This window comes from Aptenodytes forsteri, unplaced genomic scaffold, assembly GCF_000699145.1.
Source record: "Aptenodytes forsteri isolate BGI_AS27 unplaced genomic scaffold, ASM69914v1 Scaffold231, whole genome shotgun sequence".
Lineage (NCBI taxonomy): Eukaryota > Metazoa > Chordata > Aves > Sphenisciformes > Spheniscidae > Aptenodytes > Aptenodytes forsteri.
This window is the reverse complement of record NW_008796046.1, coordinates 557601-570024: the sequence shown is the minus strand read 5'-3', so window position 1 is coordinate 570024 and position 12424 is coordinate 557601. Positions and strand designations below refer to the sequence as shown.

The window sequence follows — 12424 nt, the reverse complement described above, 5'->3', positions numbered from 1 at the left end:
GGAAACGTATCGTGGAGGTATCTTGCCTTGGGATCGCCGGAGAGAAGCACCAGGGAGCGATGCGGATGGTGGGACCGGGACGGCGGGGGCTGTCCTCAGCCCACACTGGTGGCCGGAGCCAGCCTCCTCAGCCCACACTGGTGGCCGGAGCCACCAGCCACCAGCCACCAGCGCCGGAGGAGAAAGGCGCTGAAGGTCACCGTGGCAGAAAGGAGCCAAATGGAAAGGGCAGATGAAAACCAGGCAGTTTGGCCGGGCTCAAATTTCAGCCTGGTCCCATCTCACGTCTCCCAACCAGACAGGGCTCGATAGCATCCGAACACGCCGTCTGTTTGCTTTTGGTTACAGAGGGTTTCAACCACAGTCCCAAGGGAGAGAAAAACGATGCCAGGCCGTTCGCTTCCCAGCGTCTCGAGTAGTTCCTGATCCGGAGCGAGGATTTTGATGAGTCTACTAAACGCCTATAAATTAGGGCAGGGAAAACACCCACGCTCTCCTTGTGTCTGTTGCAAAGGAGCCGGTGGGGAAGATGCGGTAAATGGATCGTGGTTTTGACCTCTGGCGTAAAATGATGGGAGCTGCGGTTGCAGTCGGTGCGTCCGCACCGCGCGGGTTTGATTTCCCAGGGCTTCGCACCGGCAGAACGGAAGGCTGCGCCTGTGAGGTCCTGCCGATAAATTAATCCACATTAATTATTTGGGAAGGTCAATTAAACCTCATCAACCCCCCGTGAAAACGCATTCATCGCAGCTGTGATTTGGCTGCACTTTGAACCCCCCGTGAAAACGCATTCATCGCAGCCGTGATTTGGCTGCACTTTGCTTTCGTGACTTTGCTTCTGCTGGCAGGTTCCCAAGCACAAAACACCGCGGGATGGATGGTGACCCCTGGGATGGCACTGGGAATGCTGAAAAATGGGGCAGAAACAGGGATTAAAGCCCTTTACTCGGTGATTCAGTGTCCAACCCGTGGTCCCCTTGTGCTGGCCCTGGGTGCTGCCCATCCCTCGGCTGCCCATGACCTTCTCCGATGACAGCCCCCTCCTCCTCCGTATTGACTCATCTAAATATCCCCTGCCCGGACGTGGTAGATACTGTTACGGGAGCGTTTTGGGATGCTGGCGTCACATGCACATGCCTGTGGGTATATATATTTGAGGGCACGTGGCTGCTGGGATTGCAACACCGATCTGCGTGGGCTCCTCTCATCACAGGGCTCCTCTCCCATGCTGACTTCATCCACTACAGCTGATGGTACCTGTTTTCTGGGGAAAAAAGAAAAAAAACACGTCCCATGGGATAAACAGGTCCAAGGCCACGCTGCAAAGAGAGAGGTGGTCCAGCCGTTGCAACCAGGTTCATCCAGACCCAACACGTGGTCCAGCATGGAAGAAGCTGGTCGGGCCGATGCTCTCGCTGTGCACGGGTGGCTGGAGGGCACCTAAAAAGCTGTGCATGGTCACCTGCATTCAACGCCAGAGAAAAAACCTCCTGCCATGACCCCGGGAAGGGCCGGGAAAGCCGACGAAGCAGATACAGGTGGTCCTCACCGAAGCATCGTGGTGGGTTTGCTTTTGGTAGTCATAGAAGTATTTATCCTGCTTGGCATCCTCAGGGATCGCTGTTGCTTTCTCCCTCCCCTTGTCCCTGTCGGGGGCTCGATGCATCGCTGTAGGAGCCGGCGTTCGTGCCATCCGGCCCGTAGGCAGAGGAAAGGGCAGCTGCCAGCTTTTGTGCCTTCACACGCCTTGGCTGGCCGTGTCCTCTCCGGCTCGCTTGCTGCGGATGCAACGGGGCTGGGGGCAAGGGGGTGGACTGCAGCCACGGCCCCGACAGACACAGCAGGTTTTGTCCTAGGGATTCTGGGCAAAAGTAAGGAAAAAAAGAAAAAAGAAAGGCTTTTGCATTTTCAGAAGGAAAAGGGGGGAGAGCATGACAGCAAGGACAAGGCTGCTTTGTGAGCGGGGTTTTGTCTCCGTGATTACCCCTTTCAAATCAAGCAGGGAGCCCTGTTTGCTCCTTGTCCTGAAGATGGAGATGTGCGTCTTGGCACATCTGTGGCCGCAGCACGGCCTGGGGCAGCCCATGCTGCCCTGCGCGCTGGAGGAGATTCCCCACCTTGGCTTACAGATGGGTTTCAAACGCCTTGTTGGGGTTTCTAGCTGGGGGTCGCAGGAGCCTGTGGGGTGGTGGGCTGGATGGGGTGATCTTGTCCCCATCAGCGCATCGGAGCTGGGTGATGGGTTGTCTGCAGGGGACGGAGGGGATGCAGATTTAAAGGCATGGAGAAACCACATGCAAGGCTGAAGTCTCTGGAGCTCTGTAACCCTTTCCTGCGCCTTTTAGGGCATCTTGTGTGGCTTCTCTCCGTCACGGTGGCCTGTCCAACCCATTTAATCGGCTGCCAGGTCTGCAGGCAACCTCTGTCTCGTTGGCTGCAGAACTGCAAAGCTCAGAGGGAAGGAAGAAGTTAGGGAGAAGAGCAGCTGGAAAGTGTTTTCCCATCTGCCCGAGCACTGTCAGCCTCTTCCATCCGCAGGGACAACCCCGTTGCCGAGGTCTTGAGAGAAGCAGGATGAAGGGTGATGGGACCAAAGCTGAACGGCGCGCAGGTTAAGCAAAACCCTGGGGCCAGGACAGAGCAAGACCGGTCCTGGCTCCTCATGTTCGTCGCAGAGTGGTTCCCAAAGTTATATTTGGGATTTTGCAGATGTCACAGATTAGTCAGGGCGTGAGCGTGCGTGTGGGAAGCGTGAGCCTCAGCCAGCGCTGCTTGTGGTCTGCTCCGAGGGGAAAAGCAGCAAAATGGGGGAAACATCATCAGGGTTCGTGTCCATGCCACATCTGGACAGGCTGTTTGATCCAGTCCCTGGAGCAAGGACTGGAGTTATCCCCACGTGATGGGCTGGAGGCATCACGTCACCCCTTCTCCATCAGCTATGAGCTGTCAAGGTGCTTTTTAATGCCATAGTGCTTTGCTTTGGTGAGAGATCATCCGGGTTGGCAGCTTGTAGGAGACCCTCATTGCCTCCTTCCCTGCAGGATCTGAATTGAAGGTAGGTGCAGGATAGCTCTGGGTCAAAACGGTGCTTGTTTACAAGAAAGGGCATGCCCACGCCGTCCCGCAGCATGGTGGCACCAGGTTAGAGCTGAACCATTTAGCTGAGAAGGCTGGTATTGCTCTTTTCCACCTAAAAGTATGGTGAGATTTGGGTCAGGGCACATCCCCCATACTCATTAAAAGGGCACCTTTACTCAAACCTTTTCTCCTGCAGTAGCTCCCGGTCTCTGAGCTCCTGCGCTGGATTCAGCTCCCTATAACCCCATTTCCGCGGGCTCCCTGTAACAGGGTACAGCAGTGAGATCAAACCGGCTTGGTTTACGGGAAGGGAGGCAAATACATTTTAATTTGATTCCTGGCTGATGGGCTTGCTGAGCGATCATGTGTCGGCTGGGTCGTGGGCTGTCCCCAAAGCACAAAAGGGCCCTTGTCCCTCCTGACACAGACAGTGCCAGACTCTGTGTGTCTGCAGAGACTCTTTCGAGTCCATTTTTCTCGTCTCAACTCGTCATTCCCATGCGTAAACCAGCTTTGCACAAGCATGGGCAGACTTTCTGGTGGTGGTAATGCTGGAGGAGCAGGTCTCAAGGCCAGGAAGCAGGACCAGCGAGATGGCCACCATCAGCCCAACACTAAACCCATTAAAAACCCATCATGATCATCATCAACAGCCAACCCAGGCAGAGCCCCTGTGGTGGAAAACACGCTCCCTTTGGCAATATTAGATTATAGGGGCCTCCAGATGTTTGCTCTACCAGAAGGAGCTGAGGACCTCTGAAATCAGGGCCCTGCCAGTCATGGGGATTGCTCGCTGAAGAGCACGGTTCCCTTTTCTTGCCCTTTCTGCCTTGGGTTTAGTAGGACCCCCCTTTCACGGTGCTCAGCTGTGTCACTTCTCATGGATGGTTAAGCACAGAATGGAGCATCTTTCCTGTTCTGTAGCGCAGAAGACCAAATTTCTGCATGAACCTGGTGGGAAGAGTGGATTGGAACATTGAATTGGGCTGCAGGAGATCTGAGTTGGACTCCCAGGTGTGGCCTGGGATTTGTTGATGAATTTAGAGCAGCTTAGTTCCTCCTCTGTGCTCCCGATGCGAAATGAGGATAAATAAAACGCCCTTTATCTGCTTGACCGCAAATCCTCCATGCTAGGGACTACCTTGGTTGTGTCAACACCCAACACAATGAGGCCATGGTCTTCGTGGGTATGTGATGTGCTGGCAGGAGGCACGCACTGCCACCTCTGGAGTCATTGTCACCTGCACTGAGATGGCACTGCCTGCCAGACAGCGAGCCGTGCTTGTGGGTAGCTTTTGGATAGACACAATCAAGCACTGATAGCAACCTTGACGGGAGGAGAAAGGAAGAGACCTCATCGCTCTCTACAGCTACCTGAAAGGAGGTTGTAGCGAGGTGGGGTCGGTCTCTTCTCCCAAGTAACAAGCGATAGGACGAGAGGAAACGGCCTCAAGTTGTGCCAGGGGAGGTTTAGATTGGAGGTGAGGAAAAATTTCTGTACTGAAAGAGTGGTGAAACATTGGAACAGGCTGCCCAGGGAAGTGGTGGAGTCCCCATCCCTGGAGGTATTTAAAAGACGAGTAGATGAGGCGCTGAGGGACATGTTTTAGTGGGCCTGGTGGTGTTGGGTCGACGGTTGGACTCGATGATCTTAGAGGTCTTTTCCAACCTTAATGATTCTATGATTCTATGAAGGGTATAGTAATAGTATATAGTAATAATGACAGCATGGACCATGCAACATTTAACAGCATTGCAGCACTGGGGTTTTCTCATCTAACCCACCTCTTCCAGGGCCTCCTTACCTCCATGTCCTTACAGCCTCTTTGCTTTGCCCCCAGGGTGATGGCGAACCTAACAACTCCTCTAGCCCGGACCAGAGTCATCAACAGCTCCTTGGACCCAGGTGGCGCAGGGGACAATGACTACAAGTGCATATTTGATGAGGACTTCAAGTATATCCTGCTGCCTGTCTCCTACGGCATCGTGTGCGTGGTGGGGCTCTTTCTCAACCTGCTGGCCCTCTACGTCTTCATCTTCAGGATCAAGACCTGGAACGCCTCCACCACGTACATGTTCAACCTGGCCGTGTCTGACACGCTCTACGTGGTCTCCCTGCCCCTCCTGGTGTATTATTATGCCATGGGGGACAACTGGCCCTTCAGTGTGGGCTTGTGTAAGATAGTCCGCTTCTTGTTTTACACCAACCTCTACTGCAGCATCCTTTTCCTCCTCTGCATCAGCATCCATCGATTCCTGGGCATCTGCTTCCCGCTGAAGTCGCTGCAGTGGGGACACGTTCGCTATGCCCGGAGGGTGTCGGTCATCGTGTGGGTGGTGACCGTCGTCTGCCAGTCACCCGTGCTCTTCTTCGTCACCACCAGCGTGAAGCGTGATACCATCACCTGCCACGACACGTCCAGCAAGGACCTCTTTGGCCAGTTTGTCATTTACAGTTCAGTGATGCTGGTGCTGCTCTTCTGCATCCCTTTCCTCATCATCATCGTCTGCTACTGCCTAATGGCCCGGAGGTTGCTGCAGCCCACACGGGGGATCTCCCGGCTGTCCCGATCCAAAAAGAAGTCAGTCAAGATGATAATCATCGTCTTGGTGGTCTTCATTGTTTGTTTTCTTCCTTTCCATGTCACTCGTACCTTGTACTACTCCTTCCGGAGCTGGGACTTGAGCTGTCAGACCCTCAATGCTATCAATTTAGTCTATAAGGTGACTCGTCCCCTAGCTAGCACCAACAGCTGCTTGGATCCCATTTTGTATTTCTTAGCAGGACAACGATTTATGAAGTTTGCGGGCAACAAAATGCCAGGGAAGCCTCAAAATGAAATGGCGCTGGGCATTGTGCCCAACAGTCACCTGGGAACCAGCAACGACACAGACACGTTATCCAAGGATGTGAAATCCTAGCTCTGCTCCCGCACGGCCAGCGTCATCTCCGCAACAGAAGGGTTTATCCCAGGTGTGAAGGGAGGTCAGGATGCTTCAGGGCCCGAGGCTTTTGGTGTTTGCGGTGCCTTGGCTTGCACCCACTTCAGCATGGTCCGTGTTAAATGCGCTCCTCTGCTTGTCGCTGTTTCAAACATATTTTTTCAGGAAGATGCTGCTGTGGTTATACACACAAACCCCGTATCTCTGCCTCTTCGTCCAAGCCTGCCTCTCTGTTCAATGCTGAATGGCATCTCTCCACCAGTGAGGCTGGGTGACCTCTATCATGGTGGCCAAACCTGCTAAAAAAAAAAAATCACGCCCTGAATGTCCTAGATCATTTTCTGAAGCAGAAACGTTGTGTGCAAAAGGTCCCCCTAAAGAAATCCATCTGCCTTTCCCCAGATTCCCTGGCACAGAGGTAGGAAGAGTTTCTATGCCTTGGCAAGGGAGGAGAGGCTTTTGGTCAGAGGAGAGGCAGCTGCGGTTCTGCTAAACAGGTCGATGAAAATGTCAAGCGCAAATACCACCCGCAGCGGGAAAGGGTCTCCCACAGCTTTGCATCCCTGGATAAATGCTGTCCCATGCTCTCCTGGCATCTGCTGGCAGAGCCGGGAGGGGACTCCTAGCTCATGTCCAAGGGCTGGTTTCCCATTAAAAAGGGTGCTGGTGGACCTTCCATCCCACTGGAGTTTACTGGTACCATCCCACTGGAGTTTACTGGTACCATCAAGCAGGTCCCCTGTAGGTTTCTCCAGTGGGGTCAACATCTTCCGAAAGACCCGTTAGTGCTTCCCAACAGCAACGTTCGCCCTTGAAAAGCTTTTAGGAACCCGTCGCTTTCTTTCAGCTGCTGACTTTAATAATTGTCTCCAGCTCATTAAAATTTAGGGTGAGCTCTTCATGTCTTGTTTTTAACCACCTTACTAGTGACCCATGTTTCCAGCAAAGAAGCAAAGACTGTTGCTTATCCCCTTGGCTGAGTGCTGCCACATCCTCATTGCTGCTCAGAGGTGACAGCCCTCTGGGACCTTTAGCAGCTTGCTGTGACCCAAAATGCTGCCCAGATGTTGCTGTCTGGTCTCCTCATAATCCCAGTAATCCCAGTGCTCCACTGAAGCCAGTCAGCATATCCCTTTCTGACAGCGTGGACCTTCCCCGGGAAATTTGGCAGTGCTGAACCCTGGGTTTAGGAGCCGTACCAATAAACGTGGTGCTAAGCTTAACCCCAGTCCTGTCTGGATTTGGCCTTGCATCCCCCATCAGCCAGGACAGTTCAAAGTAAACTGGAGAAAATACCCACAAAACACTTCACCAGAAGGTCCGCTTGGTCTTTCTCTCTGTAATTGTTGGGTTAGAGAGCCAAGAGCCCAGGTCCATGGTTTCCTTGCCCAGCCTTGCCACGAGGATGCTGATTCCTCACCCCAAAAATGAAAATTGCTTGTGCTGCAGCACTGGACGAGTCATATTTTGTAAAAGCAGCCCTGGCGCTATTTTAGGATTAGGCAAACACATTTGATCCTGGTTTAGACCAATTCCTCAGACCTCTTCTTAGTTTCTCCCATCCCTCCTTCTTGTGAAGTGGGTTGGTGGAGATAAAGACACACCGCAGCGTAACTGGCCGAGTTCAGCCAAGGGCAACTGGGACCATTTAGGGTCAACTGGGAGGTTCTTGTGGTCCCGGCTCGGTGGAACCATGGTCCCATGGAGGGCTCTCGTCCCAAGCAAAAATGTCACAACCACAGGAGGCAAAGGAGGGGACTGTGTCAGCTCTGAGCACCATCAGCAAAGAAAAACAGGACATTTGTAGAGTGGTTCATCTCATCCTCGAGTGAACTTTTAGGATAGGGTTGGGTTAAGATAGGACTTGCACCATGGCAGCACCTTTTTTTCCTTGTGCCTGTGAAGGGAGCTTTGTTTTATGGGGAGGGTCACAGCATAGTCACCGGGGCGAGACAAATAATTGGGAGAAATTAATTCAACCGAAGTACTGAACTGGTACAAACATTACTCCAGGCCAGGTCTTTCCTGGTCTCCCGCACTTGCCAAAAAGCAGCGTGAACACCAAGTTACGTGCTCTGAATAATTCAACAAAAATGTGCTCCAAGTTCACTCCTGAGGTCCTGATCAGTGATCCCACCCTCCTCCGAGCTGGCATCAGCCGGCTTCAAACCATCGCCTTGGGCAACGCTGCCAGTCCCGTCAAGGGGCTCCCTCTGTGATCCTGGTCCCGCACAAGCTAGCTCACTGCTCAGATGGAGAGCGGTTGGAGAGGTACCAACTGGAAATTTATATAGAGATTTTGTTTGTTTGTTTGTAAAAGCACTAACTTATACTAAAAAAAAAATGGGTTTTGTGACAACTGTACATTTTTATTTTTGTAACATGCAGACACCTCAGATTTCTTATAGTAAATAAATTTATTTCTACTATGAGCACTCTTCTGCTGTCTCCTCCGATGTGTACAAAGAAGAGGGGATACGGGGGATAGAAACTGGGTTGTTGAATGTCATAGACATGTTTCAAGCTCCAGATACAGCTGTCCACACATGGGCTCCACAGTAGATACCTCCAGCATCTAAACTCCTGTAGGAGTCCATGGAAGAGCTGGTCGCCCCAAGAGACAGGTCTTCTCATCCTTGGGCAAGGTGAGATGGAGCTGAGATGGAGAGGGCTGCTGGAGCACCCCCAAATCCAGCAGCTCACTGGGGAGGGTTTCACTTTATCTTGCTTCTGTCTCCCCTTTTCCAGAAAGCCCAGTACCACCAGTGCTCGTCCCACATCCTTGCTTCTCAGAGACAGGAAGACCTGGAGGAGCAACTCGACTGTCTCAGGTGAAAATTTGCTGTGGAGACAGGTTGGTACACCCCAGGATGGCTCCTTATAGCTGGTCAAAGCGAACCTCTAGACCACAAAAGCCACTGAGCAGGTCTTCAGACCTCCCTCTAACCCATCCCCAGTGGGGTCGTGCAGCTCGTTATAGTGTGCCCATGGGCATTGCACTGGAGACCCTTGCAGCACTGCCCCGTAACTGCAACGGGCTGACCTGAAACCTCTGATTTACCCCTTAAAAGGTCTGGCAAAGATTCAGGCCAAGTAGAAGATGCCCCACAAGAGACCACTGCTCCTGGAATCCATCTGCCAAGTGAAACCTCCTCTGTGAATCTCGACCTCCATCTAATGTCTCTTGAATTAAATTCTTGCAGAAGACTGATACCACCCGTTCCGGCAAAACCCAGGTGCAGAGAGAGCTGTATGGGCACTGCAGGGCTTTACAGGGGCCAAAACCCCTGGTAGCATGACAAATTCAATAGTTGATCTTTTTGGTTGTAGCTCCATGGACTTGGTGGGTAGCTTCTCCTAGGCCGCTCCTGTTGAAGACCAGAAGAAGTTGCTAGATTAAGTAATTAATGAATGAATCGCTAAGTAATTAATCTCCCATCCCATAGAGCACGTTTTTTCTGCTTCACCCAGCAATTCACGCAGCCACCAAACCAAGAGGTTTTACTGCACGTGTTGGAGGGAAACCTCCTGTTCTCCAAGGCTTCTCACCTTCCTCTACAGACACTAGGAGAAGGTTTCCCGAACCTAACCACAGTCCCCATGAAGAACTATGTATTTTGTTTTCCATTGCGATTTATCTGCCACTTGCTCCCCAGCCCGGCTTTTGCTGTGCCTTTCTCTGCCAACATAACGAGTCTTTTGGGACACACCCATCTCAGCCGATGAATTTATTACAAACTGTGATCAAGTTACCTTGAAATCTGCCTGGCAATAATCTGAGCAGCTCTAATTCCTTCGCTCTCATCCCGAGGCTGATTTCTCCAGCCTTCAAATTAGTTTTGTGCCTTTTTGCTGCACCTGATCTCCCAGCCATGTCTTTAAGATGCAGACACGGTAAATGCCCGCTGCGCTGCGATGTGGGATGGAGAAGCACTTCACAGTCCCCTGCACCATGGGAGAAAGCTCCGCTTTGCTTTCTCTTTTAAAAAACTTTCTAGCCCTTATAGTTGCCAAAACATGAAGACTCAAAAGCATAAAGCCAAAGAGATAGCTGCAAGCCCCAAAATTGCTAAACTACTTATCCCAAAATACACTCTCTAAAAACCCTCTCTTGATTTTCAGCCCAGGTTTTGGAGTCCCACCCCGGGGTGAATGCCGTGTGGATGAAGGGCTCGCACGTGAATAGCTTTAGCTCATGGGTTTTACAGCATCACACCCAAGCTTTTCCTGCAATGACTTCTCTGTAGCTCATGAGTCACTCAAACCCAAGAATGAGAATTAAGCAAGAATAATAGCCATTGATGGGGAACACAGAGATCGTGCACTTACTTCAGAGAAACAAAAAAAAAAAACTCAAACCCACTTTTTCTAAGTATGTCTTAGCACTGGAAGAGAAAGGAAGAGAAAGTTAAGAGCACTGAGGGTTTCCTGCCAAGCAAACAAAGCTGCCGCGTGGGCTGGAGGGATGCACACTTCTGCTTAGACCTTCCCAGCATCCAAGTTGTTGTGGTTTAACCCCAGTCGGTGCTTTAACCAAGCACCACCCAACCGCTCGCTCACTCCCCCCCGGGTGGGATGGGGGAGAGAATTGGAAGGGTAAAAGAGAGAAAACTCGGGGGTTGAGATAAAGACAGTTTAATAGGGAAAGCAAAACAAGGAATTCATTCACTCCTTCCCATGGGCAGGCAGGCGGTCAGCCATCTCCAGGAAAGCAGGGCTCCATCACGCGTAATGGTGACTTGGGAAGACAAACGCCATCGCTCTGAACATCCCCCCTTCCTTCTTCTTCCCCCAGCTTCATATGCTGAGCATGACGCCATACGGTGTGGGATATCCCTTAGGTCAGTTGGGGTCAGCTGTCCTGGCTGTGTCCTCTCCCAACTTCTTGTGCCCCCCCAGCCTGCTCGCGGGTGGGGTGGCGTGAGGAGCAGAGAAGGCCTTGACTGTGTGTCAGCACTGCTCAGCAATAGCTAAAACATCCCTGAATTATCAACTCTGCTTTCAGCACAAATCCAAAACACAGCCCCATCCCGGCTACTGTGAAGAAAACTAACTCTACCCCAGCCAAAACCAGCACACAAGTACAGGGCTTCTCCTTCCTGACCATGCCTTTCTAGGAAGCGGACCCTTAATCTGGCAGAGACAGGCAGCAAGCCATGTTGTGAGTGTAAGCCACTTTGTATGTCCACTTCTTTTTCGAGTAGTGAGTCCTGGCTTAATTTTTTTTCTGGTTTTCCTCCTTGGGGCTTGATTTTCTAAGGAACAAGCCTGTCTGTCTGCCCCTCTGAGTCATTTCTGATCTAGTCGGCCAATTCAATAGAGGGACAAAGTCTCTGCCCTATTGAGCTGCTCCGAGTTTCATACAAAACAGCTTGCGATGCAAAGGAGAAAGAGCCAAAGGAGCCCTCACCCAGCAGCTCCACCTTTATATTAGACACCAGAGAAGCTACACCCACTTCCCCCACGCTACAGCCCATGGTGGCTTGGGAAGGTGTCCATCACCCAATGATGAGCAAGGAAAGGTGACAGATGGTGACCCAAAGCCATCCAGGAGACCGGTGTTGGGTTCAAACAAAGGGAAGAGATTCCCAGATCCCACAGACTAATCATATTATTGCAGAAATTCCCAAAAATGGATGGGCCAAGGCAGCATTTTCTTTGGAAGAAACCAAACCAGTGGGTGTTTGAAATAACATGCCAATCACCCAGCTTTGTGAGGAGTTTATTTTAAGGCTTTCATGGGTTTAACACCAATATTTGCAGACTCCTTGGCAAATAAATGCTGAGGAAAGCCTGAAAGTTTAAAATATCCTTTTCTTTTTTTCTTTCTCCCCAAATACCTGCAATTTTAAGCCCTGGCTAAACACCAGCATCTTGGCGCGTGTTTTGGGGAGCAGCTGGACCGTCACACTGCGAATGCACGCGTGTACACATGTATGCGCACACATGCACACATATATAAGCACATATATGGACACAAAGCATCCTTCCCACGCTCCAGGAGAGGAGAAGGGTTTGAGCCCTCGTGCCTGAGCCCTGCCCGGTGCCTGCCCTCCCAAGGACACGGGAAAGCAGGCAAAACAGCCCTCTGTACCCCAAAAGCTCATAATTTATACAAAAAGAGCAACTCTTCAAATCCTCCCAGCAAGCTGAAAGCTGCCTGGCTGTGGCTCATCACCCATGAGATGAGCTGCAAGGTCTCAGCTGGAGGCTCTTGCCTTTGCAGCAAAGGATGTGCTGAAACAGCCCCCGCCCCCCCCCCCCCAGATAAACCCCACCATCTTGGCTGGGTGGGTTTTGCAGCCCTATTTGATGCTGCTGGTGGTAGAGCAGGAGATCCCCCTCCAGATCCTGCTCCTCTGTTTACACCACCCGCTGTGAAAAGGCATCATGTCACAACCCC

At 51.7% G+C, this 12424-nt stretch overlaps 1 protein-coding gene across 1 annotated transcript; it reads left to right on the top strand.

Annotated features, from left to right (window-relative positions):
• Window positions 1–992: 992 nt before the first annotated feature.
• P2RY2 (purinergic receptor P2Y2) lies at window positions 993–8455 on the top strand. The gene is made up of 2 exons (XM_009286109.2): window positions 993–1561; window positions 4920–8455. Exon 2 carries the CDS (start codon window positions 4924–4926, stop codon window positions 5998–6000), a length of 1077 nt encoding a protein of 358 aa, XP_009284384.1. The 5' UTR covers window positions 993–1561; window positions 4920–4923; the 3' UTR covers window positions 6001–8455.
• The last annotated feature ends 3969 nt before the right edge of the window (window positions 8456–12424 follow it).

Excerpts from the sequence above, each read along its gene's own strand:
- P2RY2 (XM_009286109.2), top strand. The coding sequence starts at position 4,924 with ATGGCGAACCTAACAACTCCTCTAGCCCGGACCAGAGTCATCAACAGC.